Below are 27782 nucleotides of genomic sequence, written 5' to 3' on the forward strand. Positions count from 1 at the left end.
AAGGTTGATAACTTATTGACTAAAGTAGTTGGTTGGTATAATATTTTTTATGATCTATTGTTAGGTATTCATTAATTGAATAAAAACATTTGGATATTAAATAGTCTCTAAGGGCTTTAGAGAAGCGTTTAACATTTGGTTCAGTTTTTATATATTCTGGAAGTTTGTTAAATAATTTTACCGACATATAGTAGGGGCTGGTATTTAACATTTTTATTCTTGATGGGGGTAAGTAAAGTTTATCCTTATGCCTGGTATTTATATTATGTGTGTCCTTAACTTTTGTAAAATTGTGAATATTTTTGTAGGTAAATATACATGTATCATGGATATATATTGATGGTAACGTAAGTAGATTATATTTAATGAAGTAAGGTTTACATGATTGTGTATTGTCTATTTGTGCTATTATTCTGATACATTTCTTTTGCATTATAAAGAGATCAATGAAGTTTGTGCTGTTTCCCCAGAGTATGATGCCATATTTTAATTGGGAATAAGCGTAGGCGTAGTATGCTGCTAATGCTGCTTCTGTATGTGTACTGTGCGTTATTTCATAAAGAGCGTAAGTGAATTTGGATAGTTTTGACTTAATATGTTCTATGTGGTTTGGTTTCTTAGCCATTTCTTGATGGATTTCAAAAATAACTTCACAGGCTTTTTAGTTTTGGTCTATATTTTAATCCCATTCAGTGAAATCTAATGTTTTCAATCACGAAACTTGTCCATTGGAATATGGTTGTGTTGTCAACATTTTGGCCACTTTGGGTGTCAGGAACTATTTGACGCTGACTAAGAAACAATAATAATTTGAAGTGTGTGTATGGTCTATGAAAATAATGACACACTTGACTTCTTGGCGGAAAAGTAAAGCGCCATTTTTGATCATCATCATTTCAGCCACAGGACGTCCACTGCTGAACATAGGCCTCCCCCAATGATTTTTACATCGCCCGGTTGGTAGCGGCCTGCATCCAGCGCCTTTCTGCTACCTTTATGAGGTCGTCGGTACACCTTGTGGGTTTGTTTTGCAGAAATTACCATTATAAAGCAACATCACGGATCTAAAAATGTAATTTTAAATTTTTGTAAGTATGTTAAGAAAATAGTAGTTCGTGTGATTTTTAAATTAAGGTATTAACATTGCTATGTGTCTTGCGCGAACGTAAGACCGTATAGATCGTTTCATCCACTCGGACGCGTTCCACCATTCTTCCGCGAATGTTTGAGTGTTATCGGTACACGCTACATCATCCATGAGTGCACACGCACACTACAGTAATGCCTTACGGCTTGCTCGGACCACACTCCCCGCACCCCGCGCGACTGAGACCAAACATCGCTGGCGCGGCCGAGTGGATGAAACGATCTATACAAAATATGTATACATGTACTTATGTGGATATACCTATGCATTTCTGTCTCCGCTCAATATGTACAGTTTTGTATACATAAGCGAAGGTTGTGGCACACTTGTTGTATAAACGAGGTTTGTAAATATGTGATGATGCGTAAATAATGAATGTGAGAAATCATTGTAAATATATTTTGATCTTGTTCAAAGAGTGTTTTTATTTTTATGACCGAATTTTAGTTGTACCCAATTAGGGTTCTTCAGTTAAGAGGACTCGCATTTGCATTCACCAGTAGCCTTATTCACGTAACAAAACTTCAACGACAACAAATCGCTGAGTTGCGATCCTATCGAGTAATCGTTCTATCGAAATGACCCTTGTGAATACGGATTTAGAACTGTTTTTCAATGGGACGACTTCTGAACGTCAGCGAGATCTTGACTGACAAAATACGTGAATTAGGCCACAGGTTGGCGCCACTGTCTAAAGCCCGGTCTGTGAGCACGTATTTTGTCCAATGACCCCAAGCTACCCATCCTTATCGCTCGCGCGTAATTATATTGCTGTCGCGACTGTGCGACGGGCGCCCGCAGTGAGTGTGCGAGCGCAACAGCAACATAATTACGCGCGAGCGATAAGGATGGGTAGCTCGGGGTCATTGGACAAAATTCTACGTGCTCGCAGACTAGACTATAGTACCTACTTATGATAAGGCTCACTTGGAAAATATTTGACTGCGCATGCTTGACTTACAACCCAATCGAGCTAACTGCGCTAACACGCACCTTGCTGGAATGCTACTCTCCTTCCCCCTACCCGCACACCTCTCCGCGTTCGCCCCGTCGTCCGTTCCAGAGACTCGATGTGACATCACGGCTGCCAGGTGCCCAGTTAACTTGATTCGAGTAGTATACCGTACGTGACAAAACGAGGGTTTAATGATAGATCGCCCGGAGTCCTGCCAGCAGGACTTAAAGTACTTCCGGTAGGACGCAAAATTAAAAGATCACAGTTTCGTAAGTATACATTGTACAAATTTCAAATTTACACGAAAAAATAGAGTGTTTCTCTCTCTTTCACCCAATAGTGCCCAAGATCGAAAAACGCGACTAACCGTTAGTCGGAGCCCGATGGCGCACGAGTATACACGGGGGCAGCGCGTTCGCGCTCGCGCGACACATTTTGACGCGCCGGGCGTGGAGTCGGCAACATTTTGGCGATAATATTATAATGAATGTGAAGTATTCCAGCCTAATCAAACATTTATAATTTATTTCTTGTTTTTGTTTTTAATTTGTAGTGTATTTGTAAGTGATAGGTGTAATTTCTAATACAAAGTGACGTACCAAAGTAATTAATTTAAAGTTCCTTATTATAGTTCCTATTAGTTAAGTTGAAAGAAGATAAACAAGTTTATAATATATTAAGAAAAGTAAAATACTGGTTAAACAAAATGATTCTACGACATGACTTTTTATTTAATAAACACTAACCAAGTGTTTACTACTTCTGGTGAGGATGAGTTCAAATTTGAAGGTCACCGTACTGCTGGAAGGACCAGCAAGCAAANAGAAGATAAACAAGTTTATAATATATTAAGAAAAGTAAAATACTGGTTAAACAAAATGATTCTACGACATGTCTTTTTATTTAATAAACACTAACCAAGTGTTTACTACTTCTGGTGAGGATGAGTTCAAATTTGAAGGTCACCGTACTGCTGGAAGGACCAGCAAGCAAACACGTACAAATTGCGTACTGCGGGCAGGACTTGCGATAATCTTCTGGCAGGACGTTTAGAACAAAAGACCAGTCCTTCCAGAAGAGCCTTCCAGCAGGACAAAGCACCGGGCGATCTATCATTAACAACCTAAAAGCTTATAAACCTCAAGTGGATCATCATCATCATCTCAGCCGTAGGACGTCCACTGCTGAACATAAGCCTCCCCCAATGCTTTCCATGTTACCCGGTTGGTAGCGGCCTGCGTCCAGCGCCTTCCTGCTACCTTTATGATGTCGTCGGTCCACCTTGTGGGTCGACGTCCCACGCTGCGTTTACCGGTACGCGGCCTGCACTCCAGAACCTTGCTGCCCCATCGGCCGTCAGTTCTGCGTACTATGTGCCACTTCAGCTGCTAATCCGTCGGGCTAAGTGTGTGGATAAGAAGTAAAAATGCGTATACGTATAAAAATAATAATTTAATACTAGAGTACAAGTTAAGTAGGGTAGGTGATCAGCAGAAGGACGGCTTGTTGACGGCCACGCGGCACACCAGGCCGCGCAGGTTGGTGAACGCCTCATCCTGATTGGCCTGATCGAATTTCTGGAAGAGGAAAACGTTGGTTAAAGCTAACACCAGTAAGGAGTAGGGTAAAGTCATTTTATTATTCTGTACTCTAATGCCCGTTTCACCAAACGAGCATAATGATGCCCGTTTTCACCACCATCAATCCCTAATTTTTAAGTGACCTCTATGGTAACAAATAACAGGTTTTTTTTATGCATACCAAGGCAGAGCCCCGATTACGGTAACTTTTATAACGTCTACAATCCAGACGCGTTTCTGATTCTGCGATACGATTGGTCAAAACAGCTGACGTACGCTGTTGAACGACCAATCGTATCGCAGAATCGAGAAGCGTGTCTGGATTGTTGACGTTAAAAATTACCGTAATCGGGGCTCAGGTATTTGACAACAATCGCAACCAATGTTAAGTGGGATGTAGTCTAGGATTTTGTTTTGTTTTTTGTTTGTCTCTTAAAAATTGGGGATTGATGGTGAAAACGGGCATAAGACTCCCTGCAGGTGCCCATGCGTAGGTGCAGGAACGAAAAAAAAAAATAGTTCCAAAGTTCTAGTAGGTATTAATGTTATCTGTGGTAACTAAGTTATTAATTGTGGTTAAATGACAAAAAGAAATGACTCGAAGATGCTCGAGGGTAGCTATAAAAAATCTGTGACAAAGTTTCGTGTTCCTCTCAAAAGAGTGGGTAGTTGTAAAACGGAGGGTACTTTGGCGCTTTGCACTTTCCGTTCAGTACCTCTAGTAGGAAAAACTTTCGAGTTCGTTTCGTTGCGTATTCAAAGTGTCATCGAAAAATTTTGTATGAAAAATTAAACAGCGCCCCCTATATTATAGCCGCCCTAGGGGGCGCTGTTTAATTTTTAATACAAACTTTTTCGATGACACTTTGAATACGCAACGAAACGAACTCGAAAGTTTTTCGTACTAGAGGTACAGTACGCGTCGCGATTTCGTACAGACTGAGCGTTTGTTTCGTGGTGGTGGTGAAATTAATGCTGTTTTTAAGTAATTTTGTTGTGTATTGTGAAGTGTAGTGTAGTGATGAACTCTAAACTGTGATTCAGAACAGCGCTATGGTGGTGTACTTTCTTCATTGTGTGTCATTTTCAGCTTAAGGCACTTTAAGGTAAGTGATTACTCCTAAGTATTGTTTGGTGGTGGTAGGTTAGGGATAAATAATATTCTGAGACGGTTTAAAAGCTCGATTGCAAATGATAATTATTATGACGCAGGTTTTAAAGCATATTTTTAAAGCTTATTTAAGCGTGTTGGTGTTTATCTTTTTTACAAGTATTTACAAATAAGTAAATAAAGTTTATTTAATAAACTAACTTCCAAAATGGCGCAGCGACCCAAAGTGAGTTTTGGCCTCCGACAATAAGAATCTCCATTCCAGTCTGTTCTGTGCTACCTCTCATCGCACAAGTCCTATTTAATAAATAAGTATAAATAACTATTGAATCTCACCTCATTGATAACAATAGTGGGCACGAATCCCAGCGGCCTCTGGACGGTGTCGGTCTTGTCTCCGTACGTCGCGAGCAGCGAGTCTCCTTGCGCGCCGCTCGCGCAGGTCTTCAGCTTGGTGGATTCTGACTCTTTCTTCACTTGGGCGAGGCACTGTGGGAGAGAGAGACGGTTAGATGTTTGTGGAGGTTACACGAAAGCGGCTTTTAGACTTGTGCTAACTCGCGCAAGCCTTCAGCTTGGTGGATTCTGCCTCTTTCTTCACTTGGGCGAGGCACTGTGGGAGAGAGAGACGGTTAGATGTTTGTGGAAGTGCTACGATAGCAGACGATAGCGGCTTTTAGAATTGTGCTAACTCGCGCAGTCCTTCAGCTTGGTGGATTCCGCCTCTTTCTTGACTTGGGCGAGGCACTGCGGGAGAGAGAGACGGTTAGATGTTTGTGGAGGTTCCACGATAGTGGCTATTAGGATTGTGTAAAGTAGGCGGAAAACTTTCCAATAAATGTGTCCATTAAGTACAAAGAAATTTTCGCGCTTGTGTCTTCGCGCTCATGTCTTTCGCGCTCGTGTCGTAACTACATGTAAACAGCAAAGAAATCAAAATGGCCCATGAATACTTAGTTTACAACAGAATATAATACAGTGTGAGTCACGTTAAAGTGTACATATGAAAATAGATGAAACTAGACCTATTTTTATCGACAAAAAAGTGGTCAAAATTTTTTTGAGATTTTTTTTTAATTTTTTATAGATTTTTTTCCTTTCAAGTACTTATTGTACAGAAAACGTAATAACTTTTAAACTAAGAGGTATATCCTGATAAAATAAAAACAGTAATAATGCTAAATAACAGACGATACTAAAAAAATACATAAAATACTCAGAAAATGCCAACAAATAATAAAAAACGATACTTTTTGAAAAAAATCTGCTTAAAAATTCGTGTTTTTTTGGTTATTTGATAAATTTCTCCAAAAAATGCCCCTATAAAAGGTAGTTTTTATTACTTTGAATTATTCTCTATCGTATTACCTTTGTAAAACCAAAACTCGCATGTCTCTATCCCTATCACAACATTTGCTATGATCGTTTGAACTAAGCCTCTCCGGGCGCGCCATTCAATGCTTCGCTAACAACGAAACTGAAAATGGCTCTAGATTTGTAATTTTGATAAAGACAAGTTAGATTTCAAGTAAAAACAAAAGATTTCGAAGTAAAATAAGCATTTTAGTTAAAATTAAAATTGTCCCTACCTGTAGAGGAGAATAATGTTGTGGTAGGCCTTTGTTCAAACTATCATAGCAAATGTTGTGATAGGGATAGAGACATGCAATTTTTGGTTTTACAAAGGTAATACGATAGAGAATAATACAAAACAATAAAAACCACCTGTTATAGGGGCATTTTTTGGAGAAATTTATCAAATAACCAAAAAAACACGAATTTTTAAGCAGATTTTTTTTTAAAAGTGTAATTTTTTATTATTTGTTGGCAATTTGTGTGTATTTTATGTATTTTTTTAATATCGCCTGTTATTTAACATTATCACTGTTTTTATTTTATCAGGATATACCGCTTAGTTTAAAAGTTATTACGTTTTCTTTACAATACGTAATTGGAAGAAAAAAAATTCTATAAAAAATTAAAAAAAAATCTCAAAAATTTTTTGACCTCTTTTTTGTCGATAAAAATAGGTCTAGTTTCATCTATTTTCATATGTACACTTTAACGTGACTCACACTGTATAACATTGGTCCATTGGTTTAAGACTTAGATCCTGGCTACACAAACCTTTGTTTGTCTCCTGTCATCAGCTTTGCACTGGAGGGAAGTCGAACCTTAACTTCGAACTCCTATGTTCTTCTGATTAATTTCGTTGCGGGTCCAATGACAGTTTAACTTTCCCCGGGACAAACTTGACCTTCACTGGTTAGGTTTTTATTGGCGGTCAAGCTGAAGATCCTGGCTACACAGGAGTTGCAGCGGTGGGAACGAGAGGTGGGAATAGACCTCTGGTCTAAGACTTACCGTGTCGAGCGACTTGTCGGGCTGCGCCTGGCCCATGAGACAGATGACCAGCTCCATCTTCTCCGTGTCCTGCAGCTTGCGGTCCTTCAGGATGCACGATTGCACCTGGGGGGAGGAATAAACAAAATAGAATCAAATAAACCTTGGACATTCACTACGCGATCTAGTCCCAAACTAAGCCTACTACAAGTACAGTTTCTAACTGTATGTTCTTCTAAAGCCTGGTCCGTGAGCACGTAGAATTTTGTCCAATAACCCCAAGCTACCCATCCTTATCGCTCGCGCGTAATTATATTGCTGTCGCGACTGTGCGACTGGCACCCGGAGTGACTGTGCGAGCGCGATAGCAACATAATTACGCGCGAGCGATAAGGATGGGTAGCTTGGGGTCATTGGACAAAATTCTACGTGCTCACAGACCAGACTTTAGTTAATAGAACGGTACGAGAGTCTCCTCTCGACTTAAAGTTCTGACTTCTATTCCCAGATGAGACAGTAAATAGTGCAAAATCGCTTTTTAAGCTATTTATTCCCAGTTGGGTTAAGACATTGCAGGCTTGAATCAAACTGGATGATAATCCAACGTCTTCGTTTGGATAGAACCATTTCAGCTAAGATACTACTTAGTGGTTATGAGAGATAAGTAAAGTATTTAGTTAAATTACCTTATTTCCGTAGCATTCATCAGGTCCGTGGTGGCAGATGAACTGCCATTTGCCGTCCACTTTGTCGTGCTGTGACAAGACAAAAATGCCAAATCAAAAACTGCAAATTTTCACATTAATATTAATATTTAAAGTAGATATAACTAGGTAGTAGGACCATAAAGTTAATTCATTCGGGATAGAGCAATAAAATAACCACGAGCTGTCAAACGAAACCTTACGCATCTCTTTTTATCACACACGCCCGTATTGACAAACATTATTATGAGGTCTCACAGTGCGCGTGCGACACACAGGGTCACACACAAACCAATCACAGAGATCTATTCAACGCTGTGCGTTCGATTTTCTGCTTCACATAAGCAAGCATCGTTTGTGAACGGGCGACAGTGATGTTGCTGCTAGTGACATCTCGCTTTCTCAGTTCTTTGTTGCTCTATTCCGCTTTATGTTGGAAGACTCACCGTGCTCTTGCCGTAAGGCACCAGCTTGACCTTGACGACTCCTCGGAAGTCCCTCCAGACGGGCGCCAGCTGCTCCGTGATGAACTTCTTGCTGTCCGGGCAGAGGGACTCGTAGTACACCGCTATCTTTACCTGGAAACACAAGTCATCATCATCATCATCATCACCATCATCCACTTTGGTTCATTGAGTACCCCACCCCATTGGCGTATCTAGCCTACTTTACAAGAGGTCTAGGTTACTTTTCAAGACTGTGCTTACCATGAATTTACGTTGGGTGTGCTCGCTATCAAAAAAATGGATAGGAAGATTTTAGTTCTTGAAAGCTTCCGCTAGAGGCGCTCTGTACAATCCGTCATACATTTAATGTCACTTTTTAAGCCAAATTAGACCCCTCTCTTATAAAGAGACAAATGGGGCCTGCAATGACCGAGTCATACCAATAGGTACCACTTATAGCAATGTTGTCTTGTTCAATCACTGCTCTATTTCGTAATCATACCAAAACTGTGGCAGTATTCCCATTGCAACGACATTCTTTATTTACCAGGAGCAAAAAGAGGACGCTGTCCAGACGATTAATCCCTCGGAGGAGTGGGTTGAATTTGGTGAAAGATTCAAAGTCTTGCTAATATTTAGTTGGGGACCTCATATGTAGATTCTATAAGATCTCCTAGATAGGTCACTTGCAGATTAAGAATCCTTATTTGATTGAGATTGTACGCATGAGTTCGTTCGTTCGTTTCAGCCGAAAGACGTCCACTGCTGGACAAAGGCCTCCCCCAAGGATTTCCACAAAGACCGGTCCTGCGCCGCTCGCATCTAGGCACCTCCCGCGACCTTCACCAGATCGTCGGTCCACCTAGTGGGAGGCCTGCCCACGCTACGTCTTCCGGCTCGTGGTCGCCACTCAAGAACTTTCCTGCCCCAGCGGCCATCAGCTCTTCGAGCTATGTACGTATGAGTGTAAATTAATATCTTTGGACAAGTTCTAAGTAGCAGCACAGAATAATAATAAGTACTACGTAGTAGCAGGCATCAAACTTACTTTGTCTTCAGACTTCTTGGTCTTGGCCAGGGCTCCGTAGATGGTGACGAGCAGACAAAACACCAGTAAACTCTTCATTTTGTTCTGGAACGGAGAATATTTTTAAATATTTCTTAAAAACTTAAGTACTACCTATATTAATTCTGTGTCGTTTTTTAACGACACATGCCAGTAAAATGGAAAAGCAGCTTGCATGCTTTTAACGACATTTACAAGTAACTGATGAAATTTTTATTGATAAAAAATCTACTTAAACTTAGTTACCTAACTCAACAAAAGACTATTTAAGTCTTTGTGGAATATGTCTATCATAATATAATTGTGATCTAATTATTATGACAAGTTGTGTAAAATAACGAGGGCATTGTTAAAAACATTAGCACAGTTGAAGGCTCTTCACCTACATTGTAGTAGGTAGGTACCTATATTAGTTGATGCTAGAAACTTACATCATAGAAGAGAACAATAGTGTGGGAATATTCCCATAAGTACTGGTATGTCTTTCTTCATATTTTTTTGTAATAACTATCATTGATAAACCAAGAAAGATGATGTGAGAATCGTAAGACAAACAAAATGAATTGGCTTTGTGTGTGAGTCTGACAAATTACCAATTAATACCCTTTAGATTTGAAATTGTAGGATTAACATAATCAATTTTACCAAAAAGTCTTCATTAAAAAAACTAGACCGGTAACCCACCAAAATGTGTGCTCTCTTTCGCTTTTTAAACCTAATTACTCGTTAGAAGAACTCATACAGGTCAACTTTTACAACCTGTACAAAAGCTTTTCCTTGTAAAACTATTCTTTAAGATGGCCGCTCTAAAAACAAAGCTTCGGAGAAAATAATGCAAATTGCGAAAACTCTCTACTTTCACACGTATGCGACCTCATGACCCGTACTAACTGGTAGAAATTGCCGTTTGAATTATCGAAAGTAATAGACTTTAAATAATATTTTGCCTTCGCTCGTTTCAGCCAAATTTTAATGACGTCGAGTGCTAGACAAAGACCTCCCCCAAGGATTTCAACGACTGGTAGCTGCCCGCATCCAGACACTTCCCGCGACCTTCACCAAATAGTCGGTCCACCTAGTGGGAGGCCTCTTTCGCCCTATTACACTCTTTTGCCTTATAGAGATTTTACATTTGAAAAGGTTTTTATATCTCAAAATAAGATTAATTAATTTATTAAGACATTTATGCCCGTTTTCACCATCAATCCCTAATTTTTAAGTGACCCCTAGGCCTATGGTAACACATAACAGGAATTTTGTTTTCATGGGGGTTAGTTAAAAATTAGGGATTGATGGTGAAAACGGGCATTAGTCTCCAATGCATGAGCACGATCCTCTTTATTTGGAAAAAACGCCTTCCACCATCTTCCTAAACTCCCTTCTATCTTGGTTTGATCATCTTTCCATCAAATAAGATGCAGGTCAAAAATTTGTGATTGCACTCGAATCATCTTCATCATAATGATGATGATTAGGTCATTTAGTCTCCACTGCAGAGGAGCACGACCCTCTAATTTACCAGAGGCAAATGGACGATTTGGTTTACACTCCCCACGCTGGCCAGACGGGTTGGGGAGGCCTGATGCTCACATATTTGTCCCTTATTCGCCTCTTACAACATCCACGGGAAGAGTAAGGTCCTACTACGTTCAACTACAGAAAACTTGACATTCACTGGTTGGGTTTTTATTGGCGGTCAAGCTGTAGATCCTGGCTACACAGGAGTTGCAGCGGTGGGAACGAGAGGTGGGAATAGTCCCGTAGAATCGCTACTATAGTAGTTAGTCTGTCGTAAACACAGTCGTTTTAACCTTCATCAAGACGTAATCTGTCTGTCTCAAAGTCAATATGATTGTCGATTGGTTACTTCCACTCGAAAGATAAAGGTTATCTAAAAATCAGTTACTAGTATCTACTCGTATGATGATTTTAAGTGGCTATTTGCCGGCCAAATATTGATGTAACCTTGCCAGAGCTTCACATGCATGATCATTGCGAAAATAATTCCAGTGCATTTTAGTCATAAATTAGCATCAGATTTTATTACGGGTTGAATTGAAAACTCCTTTTTTTAAGTCGGTTAAAAATTAGTTTAGCTGTAGCTGGACCCGGAGCACGAATAAACGTCATAGTCGTTATGGTAATCGTTCTTTTATGAAAAACAAAACCGGCCGCTAAGATTGCGATTACGAATTATTCGTGCTCAGGGCACTGAGCTATTTCGTCGTTTTGATGAAGTGATCGAACACAGAAATACAGTAGGTACCTACACCTATTGATTCTGTCGAAATCGTTAACTTGTTAGCTACAACAAGCTATTTAAAATTGTCATTTTTATGCGAAAAGTAAAAGTAAAGAACTCTGTTAAATGTTTGCACACCAAAATCAGCCATGAATTCTTGAGTTTGAAAAGGGTGAAATACCTACCAGATTAAAGTTAATGAACCAAAGTTATTAATCAATGATAAAGATTTCATAACCTCCTTCCTACTTAGTTTACATTTCACAATACGCTTGATTTCATTTAGATTTTCAGCGAGAGATTAAAATAAAGCGTTACAGAAGCTACGTAAGGAGCATTAACGTAAGTGCGCCTATTAACGACCCCCCAAAATTTGTATCCTATTACCGCCCTATTTTTCTTTCTTTCATAAAAGACATAATAACAGGTTCCAGAAAACACGTTACTTAAAAAATATCTAGATATGTTTATTGACTATCAAAACGATTAAAGTTTGTGTTCGTAAATAACCAGTAAACGGAGTTATTTCACATTAAATGGGACGCGCCCGCAACGGACGCACTTTTCATACTGACGCGCTCCCAGCTACTTAAGGTGCACCTTGTTATTAATTAGCGATTTTAACACATTTAAAATGAGTATACCAACATGTTTTTGCATAACAATATTAATTCGTACTTTAGTTTCCTTAATAAACCCTCAATATAGCCCTCTCGCTGTATTTATGTGGCTTAAATACAATTTTAAATAAGGGCGGTAATAGAAACACTTNCACGCGCCGCCCGAACACCGCCAGCGCGCGCATCGCCCCGCTGCAACACGACGAGTGTGTGTGTGTGAGTGAGGTGGCAGCCCAGCCCCGCCCCGCCCGCACCCGCCCCCGCCGCACTCACTGCCGGTCGTGGCGCTCCACGTGCCCCACCAGCGCCACCAGCTGCGGCTCCAGCGCCGGGAACAGCTCGCCCATGAAGCGCCGCGTCTCGGCGCCCGCGCGCCGCTCGCGCTCGCCGCCGTCGCTGCGCTCGCTCCGCTCGCCGTCGCTGCCGTCGCTCTGGAGTCAACGAAAGTTCAGTTGGCGCCGGTCCGAAAGCTTCGAAACCGCGCGACGGGCACGAAACGGACGAACCTTCACGTCCACGTCGAGGTAGAAGAACTGCGTGCAGAAGTCCTGTTCCGCGTCGCACAGGCTCTCGACCAGCGTCAGCACCTGGACACAGAGGAGCGAGATCGAGAAGGCCCCGGGCGGCCCGGGACCGACGCGGCGCGCGTACTCAACTCACGCCGTCCAGGATGGGGTCGGCGCGCTCGGGCGCGGCGCCCACCAGCGCGGCGCGCGCCTGCTCCGACGCCGCGCCCACCGCGCGCTCGTACACCTTCGCCCACGTGCTCGTGTACACCTGCCGGCGGAACAGACCTCGAGTCGAGGGATCATTCGTACGGTCATCGTCGCGCGCCGAATGCGAACGAGGAGCCCACCTTGGCCAGCCCGTCGAAGGCGCGCTCGTCCATGTCCTTGAGCCAGCGCATGAAGGGCGCGTAGGGCAGCAGGTCGGCGTGGTGCTTGCGCGGGCGCGGCTCGTGCGCCGCCTCGTTGCCGAGGTGGATGAGCGCGTTGTTGAGGTGCCGCGCCAGTGCCGCCGCCAGCGCCTCGCGCGCGCGCGCCAGCCNTACCTCGTCTATAGGTCGGTAATAGAAACAACTGCTTATTCAGATTAAATTGCTATTTATTAATTATTGTGTGATTGAATACTCATTGTTACTACTTGAATTCAAAGATTACTTCATCATTGTTATAAATAAATTAGAGATGAAACGGATAGTTGTTTGGCCGGATACCGGATACCGGATATCCGGCCAGCTGCTAGGCCGGATAGCCGGATATCCGGCGGCCGGATAGTTGGCCCATTGTCTCATTGCATGTCGTGACGAGTTTAGGTGCTTCGAACGCGATCAGTGGGTCTATTAGTAGACTAGACTAGTCACACTTTTCGAAAATCGAATCAGTCCGAATAGAATGTCAGATTTTGCCACTTGTCTAGGGGGCAGATCAATTCGGGCGATTTCGGTTGCCATTGTGAGTGTGTGATTGAATAGCGAAAAGGACATCATCCACGATCCATACATTTTTGGTCCAAAATCAAAAGTGCCGGCCTACAAAAAAAAGTGCTGTATTCTGACAGAACACGTCCGCCTTAGCATTTGTTACTATGGCCACAGAATAATAATAAGTACTACGTACAGAAGTTTTACTTCGCAAAGGTATTTAAAAAAATGTATGCTCAATGTCATTAACAATATGGTGTAATTTAGCCTGTCTCAAGAGTCAAGCACCATTTTGTTGACAAACGTCAGTGATCGGCACTGCGCCGAAGCTATAGGGCTGACTTCGGTAAAATGATGTGACGTGAGGTGCCAAACTGCGGAAAATGGCGGAGTAAATACACGATTTAGCATGAATTATCATGAATAATATTAACTACTTATTTACCTCTCAGTGTCTTGAGGCAACTTAAAAAAGTACATTCTGTGTTTTTATTATTATTTAGGCAGTTAAATACATACTGCACAGTATTTAGTACACCATTTTCTTTATTTTCTTCCATCATACACAATAATACGCGTGCGTGAGTCAATGTTCGCTCGTATGTGAGGCCTTGTCGAATAGTATCCTGTAGGTACGTGGGCCATCGTGCGTGTTTTGTTTTCGATATAAACTCGCGGAGATGAACAGGCCTGCTATGGCACCAAAGCTGTAGCACTACTGTGCGTCTTTCTTCTTTTTATTTTATTTTTTATCTTCTCTTATGTTGTTTTCTCACCTATATCTTATCAAAATCAAGTGCCAGCTAACAAAAAAAAAGTGCTGTATTTTGACAGAACACGTCTGCCTTAGCATTTGTCACTTTTGATTTTGGACTACTGGACTGTTGATGGGCTATTGCCCAGAAAAAGAAATTTGTTTTTTTAAAGGCCTTAATATGGTTTTTTGTAACTTTTTGGACTTTAAATAAAAGCCGTCATTATTATAATCCATTTTATTGATGTTTACCTCAAAGATTAATGTATTTCATTTTATTAATAGGAAATTCTCGTAGTTTTTTAATATCCGGTATCCGGCCGGATAGTGAGTTACTATCCGGTATCCGGCCGGATAGTAAATTTAGGCCGGATATCCGGCCTACCGGATAGTTACCGGATATCCGTTTCATCTCTAAAATAAATTAAAGTGTCTTTTCTATCACCACGTCTTATATCTAATTTTCTAACGTTTATCCGAAGTCAGCTTAAACTGGCGGTAATAGGCGCATTTACGTTAGGCTTACTTAAAAGTACTTTTGCTACTGTTGGCTTTCGCCCAGTCCATTCCACTTAACACCACTTCATTCAACATAAACATAAGCCGTAATGTCATACACAACTTGCATAACTGCCTCACGAGTTTCACTTGAAGGCTTGAAGCGATTATAATTGTTATTATCGTGCGATATGGAAGGTTTCTAATGACTACGAGAAAGTTGGTACATCGATAGTTATTTTTCTTTTTTTGTTTAATTCGCAGCTCTTTCTTTTTGACGGATTTTGCTGGTCAATCGAGTTTTGCATGTTAGTTTGCAGTATCAACCAAACCAATATCGAGGGGCAGCAAGGTTCTGGAGTGGAGGCCGCGTATCGGAAAACGCAGCGTAGGATGTCTTCCCACAAGGTGGAATAAAGACCTCATAAAGGTAGCAGGAAGGCGCTGGATGCAGGCCGCTACCAACCGGACGATGTGGAAATCATTGGGGGAGGCCTATGTCCAGCTGTGGACGTCCTATGGCTGAAATGATCATGATATTCTACTTTACTACTTCGAACTCTTCCTATGTTCTTCTGATTAATTTCGTTGCGGGTCCAATGACAGTTTAATTTAACTTTACCTCAGGACAAACTGGACCTTCACTGGTTGGGTTATTGGCGGTCAAGCTGTAGATCCTGGCTACACAGGAGTTGAAGTGGTGGAAACGAGAGGTGGGAATAGTTACTCTGTCAGAACCACACGGTGACTTCAACCGCTGCAACTCCTGTGTAGTTGTAGATCCTGGCTACACAGGAGTTGCAGCAGTGGTATAGTCCCGTGAAAACAAAATAAGTTGGCAATATTTGTGCCAAGCTTGGCCCAACCTAATCCAATGTCCAAAGCAGATAATCATTGTCAAAACGTGTGTCAGCTCCTTGTGTCGGACATATCCATCCGGTCACGAGACGGTGATTTGTGGGCTGAGGTCGCGGGGTCGACGGCCGGCGAGGACGCCAGTTGTGGCTGGATATTTGACAGTGTTAAGTTGTGAGATGAAACTCAAGAAGTCTGGTTTAAGATCCAACTAAGTATGCCCTGTGAGTTTTAGTTTAAAGGTACCTACTTTGTTAGTAACGCGGCTCTATATCCAACAGCATCATGTCTGAGGATAGAGTTCAAAGATGAAAATAGTATTAGGATCTGTGGGTCCTAGACAAAGTGCACATTAAAATCGCAAACCGAAAAGTGGTTGGAAAGCCTTTTTTTGTGTGTAGTTTTGACGGATTCGATTTTCGATTCGATCAAAAAGTGCATTTTGTCTAGGGGGGCTGGACAGGCATTGCCTGTTCTGAAGGAGAGCAAGTGGTAAGGATTTTTATATTATTTTATTTGTTTAACAATCCCAACTTCCCAACTATAATATTATAAATGCGAAAGTAACTCTGTCTGTCTGTCTGTCTGTTACGCTTTCCCGCTTAAACCTCGCAACCGATTTTGATGAAATTTGGCATAGAGATAGTTTGAGTCCCGGGAAAGAACATAGGATAGTTTTTATCCCGGTTTTTGAAACAGGGACGCGCGCGATAAAGTTTTTCTGTGACAGACAAAATTCAACGCGGGCGAAGCCGCGGGCGGAAAGCTAGTTATCCATAAAAATCTTCATGTCAGAGGGAGCCATACAATTTGTTTTCCTTCCTTCATCAGAGTAGAACCCGAAGTTCCTAAATGTTGTATTCAATTGATATTTGATATTGAAGTAGGTAGAGTTAATGGTTTATTAGAATTTAAGAGATATCGAGAGCCAGCTGTTGTTATAAATTATAGCTGGCATATCAATTTTTACAAGTTACGAGCTTAGGTATGTGATATATTCTTTTTACCCGACTGCGTCAGAAGGAGGGTTATTTCACAGATATAATAATATGAAGATCTAATTTAAGTAGGTAAAATAACTTAATATTGCATAATGTACAAAAAGAAAATGATTCGATTATGAAGTCGGTCCTACTCTGCGATAAGAAAGCGTAACTAAATAATACATGTACTTAGGTAGCTACGTACGGTTCTTTCCCTCTCTATGGAAATTAAAAACCATTGTGTCATTGAAGTATGTATTTTATACGTAGACCTTTTTCAAGGCAACTAGAACACGTCCCAAATATTGCTTGCCCTACCACTACTTCAGGAGAACATCATCGACTCTTATGTTAATGCCATATAAATTGGTACATAAGGCTACTGTAATGTTTTTATTTTTTAAGTTCACATGTAACTCATGCTGTTTGTTTCCTTAATAAAGAAAAATAAAAAAAATAAGGCGAAATTAATGCCATAAATAAACGTAAGGCATTCTCTACCAGTACTATTGTAGAGTGTACTATGTAGAGTGCCAGTTTGGCAAAAAACGTAAAGTTGCGCTCGTTCACTGTTCGTTCATTAAAGTATCGATTCGTTTTACAAGAATTCTCTAAACTGTAATGAATGAATTTGTAAACTAACTACAATTCTACAAAAGCTTGTGCTACTTCAAACATTTGAAATACCTGCACGAGTATAATTACAATAATGTCATACCTGACACGTTACCTGGAAAATAATGACTCAATCGCTGGTTTAAATGATCATCACATTAACATGATAAAAACGTATTACTTAAATTGTTTTGAATTAATTACTTGAGAGTGGATTCAGTAGGGCCGTCGTTTGATTGTTTGTTTTGAATAAGCTTTGAAATTACTGGACCGATTTGAAAAAATCTTTTACCATTCTTATTCTACATTATTCATGATTAACATAGGCGGTACGAAGTTCACCGGGTTAGCTAGTTATTTGATAATTTAAGTCATCTATAGCTCTACAAGCCTTCCACAAACTCTACGTCTATCAAAATTATTAGCTTGGCCGTTTTACTACAGACACAAAGGCGTAAAGAAACATTAATTTTCACTTTTCTTGTAAAGTACAAAAGTTATTTCCTTTCAGAAATGACTTCCACGGCTGGACAAAGGCCTTTTTTATCGGGGAAAAAATGCATTGAATTGCATACCTATCCTCCGGGGACAGGGTAGGCTATGTGGGGCTCACCAAGTCAGAAGGACAAAGGCATACCCACTAAAAAGACCCCGGTGCTCCGTCATTCGCCTTAAGTGGGAAGGAACTGTGGAAAGCCTTCACTACCACAGTCCCTCCCGGCGATTTCCCGCCTACACGGCGGGCCCTACAGGCCCCCCAGCCCTACAGGCCCCCCAGACTGGACAAAGGCCTAACGCAAGGATTTCCATAACGACCTTCGGTCCTGCGTTGCCCGCATCCAGGCACTTCCCGCGACTTTCACCATATTAATTTAACTTTATTAACACCTAGTAACTATTACATTTTTAGAAAATCATAACCCTCTTTCTGGCGCCTAATTACTTGTGTGGTAATGCATCAAAAAACATCACAGTAAGCACCAAGGCCATGATGTTTACAAAATTATTAAAAAACTCAGAGCACGTTCTCTCGTCTCCAATGCATAGCGGTCGACCTCGGACAAGATGCGTTCCGGGTTCTATTCCTGCTTTTCTAGTTGTTTGATGACCAACTTACTTAATTCAAAAACTAGTTAAGAATTCTGTTTCTTTACTCTTTCGAAGCTCGATATAATTTTATCGGACTGTAAAGCCATGTCCTACATAAAAAGTAACCAAAAACAAAATAATACACAAGTGATTTTGCACTACGTAGTGTGTCCTGCCTGGGAAATGATCCTAGGCCCGTATTCACACAAACGATGCTTGCTTAAGTGAAGCAGAAAATCGAACGCACAGCGTTGAATAGAGCTCTGTGATTGGTTCGTGTGTCACCCTGTGCGTCCACGCGCACTGTGAGACTTGATAGTAATGTTTGTGAATATGGGCGCTAGTCTCTATTAAGTACGTAGAGCGTCTAAAATTTGCAATCTGCGGCCGCGTTTGCTTCATCAATTTTCATTCTTTTGTTTTTTTTTTCGTCTTCGCCTATTGCGGTCACCTATCAAGTATTTGTTGCCAGGTAGGCACTCTATTGACTGTATCCACACATTATAGTGTCACAACAACATGAAACGCACACAGCTGTCTGTAACTCTACCTAAATAGTACCAGTACCTACTCATACGAAGGGCCGGATTTAAGGGAGGGCAACCGGGGCTACCTACAGCCCCGGGAGGGCCCCCAATAGACTTCGGAAAAAAATCAAAATTAGACTAGAAAACCGAGCCTTTTCAAGGCGAGAGTGTAAAGGCACTTACAGGGCAAATATGTACCATCCTAAACTGCATCCCACTTAACATCAGGTGCGATTGTGGTCAAATAACTGCCTTGCTATGCATAAAAAAACTTTTCCTTCCATATTTTTTTCGCGTTTTACTTTTATTACAGTACTTTGTACAAATATGTATATTGTCAATTTTATTTGGAAGATTGGGCCACTCCTTTGAAGCTCCGAGGCCTCCAGACCTCTTAAATCCGGCCCTGCTCGTACGTACGGTCGCACTTCAAATCAATCACTCTAGTATCTTATACAGTTGTTAATAGGTGTTATTTTGCAATAAAAATGTATAGTTTGAAGTGCGATCATAAAGTTTCATTTGATGATCGATTACGTTATGCAAAGTTGCCTCGCAAGGCCACTTAAAGTAATGCATTAGAGTATATTAGAGACAAGTTGCTTTCAATGAGATATTAATCAATCTAGGTATACCTACTAATATTATAAAGAAAGAGGTAAGATTTTATTGTTCACCACCTAACTCTGACCGTAAGTCCCAGAACAGACGGTGAAACGCAACTGCAACGAAACTGCAACTTTCTGATGATTCTGATGAATGAAACTGAAAGTTTCAAACTGGTCGCGTCATGTGTGGTCTCTCAACGGAAACGGACGCTATGGCAGAAACTTAGATGCAACTCAAAAGTAACTAGCAGTTGCAGTTTTGTTGCAGTCGCGTTTCACCGTCTGTTCTGGGCCTAAGTCCGTAACTATAACAATAAACGGTGTTTTTATATGGAATTTAGGCTTAGGTGGTACAGAGTTCGCCTGGTCAGCTAGTCTTAAAATAAGTTGACTTATGCAAAAGTTACTCTGATGGTTTAATTTACACACCTAAATTGCTGGATTCCTAATTTACTTTAGATACCTACATTTATTTAAAATGATTGGACGTGGGAGAGTGATATTTTTACTACGAAATGTTGATTATACAATTGTGTTTCTATCGGATAGGATATTTTGGTTTTTTAGTTAGGTACTAGCTAAGTATGCATAGTTAAGTAGTTCTGATTTGAATTTTTAATATTCACATGAGTTCACATGACCTTTCGTACAACAACAATACTGACAAAGAATACCTAGTGAATAATAATTAATTATTAATCGTGTGAATTTAAAGTTATGCAAAAACTGCAGAAAGGTCATAATTTTCAAATAACCACGTGTTGACGTGATTCAAGCGAAATATCACTGCAAATCTGATTAGATTAAATCAATAGTGGATATTTATTTATGAAATCACCATAGACATTAAACTTTGCATTGTACTTTTTAAAATGTTATTGTTCGTAATTTAGTTCGCGGTGAAACCTTGTTGGTGATTATTTATCTTTTTTTTATATAAAAAAACAGTGCCAACCTAATAAAATTAGATCAATATGGCGGAATGTCAAAAACAATCTGCATGCAAGAGTTTAGTAACCCAAAAAAGTTGCTTTTTTACTCACCATTCTTATTTTATTTATAAAGAATACACAGACGCTCATTTTAAATATTTAACATTATTTTGTAGTTTAACACAAATACACAATGTTGTTTTCTAAAACATTCAATCACAATGACTTAAGCAAACTAAGTAAAATGTGTTACATATTTATTTGCTACAAACTTTTTGCTGACTTTATGTAAAATTATGAAAGGTCACGTGTATTAATTGTAAAATTAAACCATCCACTCACACGATTTGATTGCAACTGATCGTTAGGCATATTGCTTAATTAAAGTGTCATCATATTATAAAAATACAGTTTAAGTATGTACTTTTAAAAACGATAGCGAGTTCGTCAGAAAACCCAGCTGTTTCGATTGTTTGTCTTATAAATGCGTTAAGTATTCATTAAGGGAGATAACATTATGACCTTTTGATAAATCTATATTAAACGGGCGAAGTATACATTCGCCTGGCGTAAATAGCAACAAAATGCATATTTTTTAACAAGATTAATTTAATACAGAGCATGCGTGTAGGTGATTCAATATCCCTTTGGTTTATGGAAAGTTTAATTAGGTACTTATTCAGTCTTTGATTATAGTATTACGAACTAAAGCCCGCCCGGGCTTCGCACGGATAGATTTTAACAAAAAAAATAATAATACATAATTGAAAATAAATAAATGCCATGTTCATTGAAAAACAATTAAGATTCTAATCGTGGAACAATTTTTCTAATCGGTCCAGCAGTTTTTTTTATTTATTAGTTACAAACATACAAAAAATATAAATCTTTCTTCTAGAAGTATAATAATATTAGGTACCTACTAAATTTTGATAAAAAATGGGATTAAACTAGTTTTCAATTCACACAGTGCAATAGTAGGTACCATTAAACTTTTTGCTGTAATAAAATACTAACCGGTGTCTGCCTCTGTATTGCGATAGTAATCGAGAACTGGATCCGACAATGAATATAGGTAGGTACCTACATACTAGCTATAGTCTGCTTATATCAAGTTTAAACTAAAGTAGGTAAGGCTTTGTAATGCAAGACGAATGAGTATCGCTGTTATTTTTATCATTACAAGTAGCATAGCAAGTTAAAAAGAATGTGACGAATTGTGATTGTAAGTATAAAAGCGTGTCGGACTCACGCACAAAGGGTTCCGTACCATTGATTTATGAAATTAAAATTATTATTTTTTAATTTAAGTTATTTGTAAGAAAGATTACGCGGTAATAAGCGGTTTACGATTTACGAGGTATTAAAAAAAAACTACTAACTAGATCTCGTTCAAAACAATTTTCGTTGGTAGTTTTTATAGTAATGTACATCATATTATGTTTTTTTTACGTTTTTCATTTTCTTATTTTAGAAGTTAGAGGGGGGGGACCAACTTTTTTCCACTTTGGAAGCGTCTGTCACGCAAACTATTCGGTTTAGAAAAAAAAGTATTTTAGAAACCTCGATATCATTTTTAAAGACCTATCCATAGATACCACACACGTATGTGTTTGATGAAAAAAAAAAATTTTGAGTTTCAGTTCTAAGTATGGGGAGCCCCCAATATTTACTATTTTTTTTTTATTTTTGCATCAAAATCTTAATGCGGTTCACAGAATACATCTACTTACCAAGATTCAACAGTATAGCTCTTATAGTTTCGGAAAAAAAATGGCTGTGACATACGGACGGACAGACGGACGGACAGACAGACATGACGAATCTATAAGGGTTCCGTTTTTTGCCACGGAACCCTAAAAATGTAATTGAGTCTTTTTTTTTAGTGTAAGAAATTCTTTAACAAAAAGCCTAGTTTAGTACGATTTACTACTTCTAAAATAGAGTAGCTAGCTTAGCTATCCCAACCCGTCTGGTCAGTGTGGGAAGTGTGGCTCATTGTCATTCCTCTCTTTACCTTTAATAAATTAGAGAGAGCCGTTGCTCCTGAAGTGGAAACTAAATGACTGGTAATGATGATGATGAAGCTAACCCAAAAGGCATTAGCTCAATAAAAACACAGTTACAGTAATCAATATCAATCCTTCCATCCACCCGATCCCACTTTATATTTAACACACAGGTCAAATGTCTGGAGCCCTTATTATCTGGACCAGCTCAATTGGTCCCTCAACACAGCCGCTTCTCTTGTGCTCAGAGGTCAGCTGATACAGGACACCTTTGACCGAGTTACGTTGAAGATAAGTTAACGAGCATTTATGTTTTGTTAAAGGGTAATGCTCGGTTATCTGACCCTGATTTAGGCGCCAGGGAATAGGTTGTAATGACCATTTTAATGACAAATAGAGTAATAAGTTTGTTAGCAACAAGATGAGACAATAAGCTCTTTATTAAGTACTTTATACATTCTTGGAAACTTGACTCGTACTGCTGTGTATTACTACAGGTTACTTTCTAAAGTACAGTCACTTTTTTGTTATTCCGAGCATTTTTTGCAGGCTTTATTTTGCAGTTAAGCTGTAGTAGATCCAGGTTACACTACACAGAAGTTGCATCGAGGGAAATAATAATTTAGGAATTGAGATCGAGAAGCAAGAATAAGTAGTTAGTTCAGTTTTGATTACTTGAGTTAGAAATGAAGATCACTGTCAGCAGTATTCAAAATATTGGTATATAAAAGAGAAACTGAATTTAAAAAATCCCTAACCAGTAACCAGGGATGTTTTAAATTCAGTTTCTCTTTTACCAATATTTTGAACACTGCTGACAGTGAACTTTATCATCCTAAAATTATAAAGGATTGTCTAAAACCGCAGGCTTTTCGTAAGTCACGGTGGTCTAACGGTTCTAAAAATAGCGAGGATTGCGTTAATAATTAGCGGATACCGGTCAGGGACCAACGGTACTTAGCTCTAGTGCTGGCTGACAATACTGGTTGAAGCTGGGCGTTTTCCCACATCTATAAGCCTAGCATCAGAACTATAGACTATTTGTCGACCGATGGTTGGGTCATGTATAAAAGTGTGCACATTAGATCGGTCAATTCTTCATACAAATTATAATTGGCAGTTGGCCCAAGTATCGACCGATTGACTGTGGTAATGAAGGCTTTGTCCGGAATCCTACAGTTCCTTCCCACTTAAGGCGAATGACAGAGCACCGGGCACCGGGGGTCGTTTTAGTGGGTATGCCTTTGTCCTTCTGACTTGGTGAGCCCCACATAACCTACCCTGTCCCCGCAGGTCGTCTACTCCCAATTAAGCGAAGGACGAAGGACAAGCTTCGTATTTTACAAGTGTTCAGTTATTAATGGAAAAGATGATGTTAACACATGGAATTTTAAATGCACGGACAAGCCATTGCTTAAGCCATCATCGTGGGTGGTCAATGGAATGTAATCACATAATCAGACTTTGTTTACTAATCGTTTATTGTAAATGGATAGCTGTAGATCTCTCACGTTACCATCCTTTTACAAACGTCAGTAAGTTTAAAAAGCTGTAAGTAGTCCAGTAACTTCAAAATCCTATTTTCAAACACGTTTTTGGCTAAACTTTAGGTACTTAGGCTCGAAATTTGGTCAAGTACGAATTGACCTTACGCGACAATAGGAAGCAACCTTCAATTTAAATTATTACAGGAGTGAATCGGATGGATTTTCACATCAAGGCTTTGATTCACGGCACACAATAGGTCTGAATATCTAAATTACAGAGGGCCTTCCACTGTAGGTACTTAGTAACCTGGTAACCTTACCAGGATTTTAACGTAAGTTATCCTCAACCTTGGAGGCTGCAAGGTTTTCACAACAAAATCTTTGATGCCTGGCGGTTTTGTCGTTCGGTACTAATGCCCGAATTCATTACTATGAGATCTCACAGTGCGCGTGGACGCATAGAGTAACACACGAACCAATCACAGAGCTCTATTCATCGCTGTGCGTTTGATTTTCTGCTTCACTTAAGCAAGTATCGTTTGTGAATACGGGCGTACTTTAGTGGATCCTGATGATTAATGTGTAGATTTGTGGTTTATTTTCTCTCATTACTTTTTTAAACTGGATTTATACCATGATTGAAGATGCAAGCCGTTTAGCATCGTGTACCTAGTGTATGCTATCGTCTTCGGCGATATCTAAACTCATTAAATAGGGGGAGTCCCAATAACCCATTAGCTGACCTCGTAGATATTATTAGCAACAAGTTTTCACAAGCTAAAAAAGGATAGCCAATTTTAACAACTTGTTTTTCTAAACTGAGGATGTGGATATCCCCTAAAAACATAATCACGCCAATTTTAATGTTCTTGTTTTTTACATAAACATTTATTAAGCTTGAGAAAATAATGTCAATATTAATAAGCAATGTTGAAACATGTCGTTATGGTCATTAAACTAAATAATTAAATTAAGCCATTCACAGCGGGTTCGTTACGAACGATAAAAACGTTGAGAGTAATGAAGGAAATCGTTAGTTTTTTAATGTTTTTTTAAGTAGTGGAAGACCATGTCTTTCAAAGCATCCAATTATCTTGGTGTAAGAAAGAGTAAGTCATCGTAACTAATGTCAAAGTATGATAAAAAAAACTGTATAGCTTCAAGAGCCAAGAAGATCGTTTCATTAAAACTAGCAGTTTACGAAAGCTCGTACTTATTGTTTTAGTTGATAAAAAAAAATACAAATAATCACAGAGGAGATTAGTTGGTAAATAAATTTCCGTGTATCATTTGCTTATTGAGATTGAAAGATTGTTTTCCTATTTTTTTCATTTGTTTCGTAGTTTTTTATTGTTTGTTATGCCCCAACATATTTTCCTTATCTTTATTTATTTTGTAAAACATTTAAAGGACTTTTATATAAGTAGGTTTACGTTAATCTTGCGATCTGCTTGCCTGTTATGGACAGACGCATTGAGTTAAACGTATAAGGGCTTAGTCATAATATAAGAAGTAGGTATCAGAATGAAGTCCGTAAGTAGTATCGTGCTCATAACTTAAATAGCCAATTCAAACAATTTGCTCGAGAGGACAAGGATAATTGTAATCTTGACAGGCTAAAGTGACCAATTAGGAACAGCGCGTTTCTTAAATAATTGAGGTATAATCCTTTGTAGTAGGTATAAGGCTAGCAATAGCTATCCTTTGAGGTATTAACAGTTAATAGTGACTATTAAGCCATTTAATAACAAATAGTAGATGCAGGTGTGGCACTTGATGGATTCAACTTCCTATATCGTTGTTTATTAGGCGCAACAAAATTCTATTAGATGTGAGAGACACAATATGATGTGATGAAAAATATTTGTATTTTTTTAAAGGAGACATTTAGAAATATATTTTTTAAATACTATTAGTTAATGGTTAACTCACCCTTAGGGCACTCGGGTTTGATCAAGTATCGATAGATTCAAATTCAAATTCAAAACGTTTATTGCATGTCACATTACAATTTATATGTCGTTGCAAAATAGATTTATTTTTTCTCTAAATTATTATGTCAAATTCTTGTTGTTTTTTTTTTATTTTTTTTTTTATTTGATAGGAGGCAAACGAGCAGACGGATCACCTGATGGTAAGTGATTACCGTTTGTTTGTTTGTTGTCGTGCGTTATTATTATTTTGTCTGTAAAATATATTTTTCTTTTCTATTTTCTCTCAGATTAGAATTGTTAATTCGATATTTTTTAAATTAATTTAATAAAATCGAGTGCGAGAGAGCTCTTTGCATAGAGATCGCTCACTCGAGCAAGACCAAATTAATAAAACGGAATCTCATCAACATCACGCACTGAAAATATTGATAGCTCACGTAAAATTAATTAATATGCGTTTCTAAGACTTTTTACGACAAAATTAGACGCTCTACTGAGCAGTTTCTTAGATTTCTAGAGATCTATGATGTGAGTCAATCAATTTGCTTTCAAGGCTTATCGATTTAATGCAAAATTGAGAGATCGTTTAGTAACTATAAATCTTTATAGCATGATTTATGTGTTGATTACGAAATGTTTATGTAACTTGTGGTAACTATAAGGCAATGCGTACGTAGTAACTAAATTAATTTTCAACGACAAAATCTATTGGTAATGTGCTTAAAAAGTGAAAAAACTTTTTTTATTTACAATTTAATTAAAAAATACATCATTTTTTTAAGTTAAACTTTTGATACCAATCTATTTACCTACTTCCTTTGATCTCAATCCAGTATTAATTACTCCATTTACATATTAACAATCAAGAGACCGGTTCCAATCAAAACGATCTCACGGACAATAAATAAAAAAACTTACTTACCTCGTTGCACGGGTCGACTTCGCAAAAAAGCGTAGGGCCAACCTTGAAATACGAAAAAACTTGACACTTACTTTTTTTTCGACAAGCGCGCGCACGGACGAAACCTCTTTCGCGACTGGCTCATGAGAAAAGCAAGACTTGTAATCTGTGCCCACTACTGGTTGGAATCCGGGTCAGTTGAAGAGTCGGTGGTGTTTGTGTTTAACAATCGAGTTAGAGTGCTTTTGCATTTTGTTGCGGTGGCAGTTAGTTTACTCATTGTGTAGATAAGGGCCTCGTTACACTAGTAGCTGTGGCAAGATAGTAGTTTGTAGTTTATGTACTTGCTTAATGTTACCTACTCATTAGCGAACGACGAGCGATACTCGACTGTTCACTTTCCCGCCAAGTAGGTAGTAGGTAATTATTGTAGTTTGTTAATTAAATTCCTTAAAATGCTTTCTAGCACCGCCAAACGATTTTTTTCTGCTTAGGGAAACGGTTAGCGTTACCGCTGACCTTTATCTTAGATCTAAATTCTAATTTAATTACTATTATCTACCTAAATAAATAAACTAAAATAATAAAATATCTAAATCTACGTAAGCTACCTAACTAAATAACTTAATTAAGTAATTCATATTATTCTACACTAATAAAATAAATAAAATAATAAATCTACAAGCAAACCCGCGCGAAACAAGTTGTTAAATACAGTAGAATCCCGATTATCCGGATCAATTAAAACCAGGGGTGTTCCGGATAATCGAAAATCCGGATAATCGATTTCAAAGTAAAATCAAACAATAATTAACTTTTTACAATAGAAAGGGTTTTCAATACATCATTTTAGAGTCTAAAAATCTAAATTTTAGACAATTGGTCATCCATTTCTTTTAACAATGAACTAAGAAGACGTCCGCCTTCGGTTTTTATGGGTCCAGACCCTGAAT

General features: G+C 39.0%; 1 protein-coding gene across 3 annotated transcripts; it reads right to left on the bottom strand.

The window, feature by feature from the left end:
* Positions 1-3535: 3535 nt before the first annotated feature.
* LOC114363735 (Gamma-interferon-inducible lysosomal thiol reductase 1) lies at positions 3536-27016 on the bottom strand. Of its 3 annotated transcripts, none has more exons than XM_028319566.1 (7): positions 26922-27016; positions 9335-9418; positions 8287-8418; positions 7823-7891; positions 7158-7262; positions 5130-5282; positions 3536-3679 (listed from the first exon to the last, which is right to left on the bottom strand). In XM_028319566.1, the coding sequence occupies exons 2-7, from the start codon at positions 9410-9412 to the stop codon at positions 3590-3592; spliced, it is 627 nt and encodes a 208-aa protein (XP_028175367.1). In that variant the 5' UTR covers positions 9413-9418; positions 26922-27016; the 3' UTR covers positions 3536-3589. The 3 variants fall into 3 exon arrangements, with proteins under 3 accessions (XP_028175367.1, XP_028175359.1, XP_028175351.1); XM_028319558.1 differs by having other exon boundaries at positions 26851-26964; XM_028319550.1 differs by lacking the exon at positions 26922-27016 and adding an exon at positions 20610-20708.
* Positions 27017-27782: the final 766 nt, after the last annotated feature.

The sequence above is a fragment of the Ostrinia furnacalis genome, unplaced genomic scaffold, assembly GCF_004193835.3.
Source record: "Ostrinia furnacalis isolate ACB-3 unplaced genomic scaffold, ASM419383v2 OfSCF0398, whole genome shotgun sequence".
Taxonomy (NCBI): domain Eukaryota; kingdom Metazoa; phylum Arthropoda; class Insecta; order Lepidoptera; family Crambidae; genus Ostrinia; species Ostrinia furnacalis.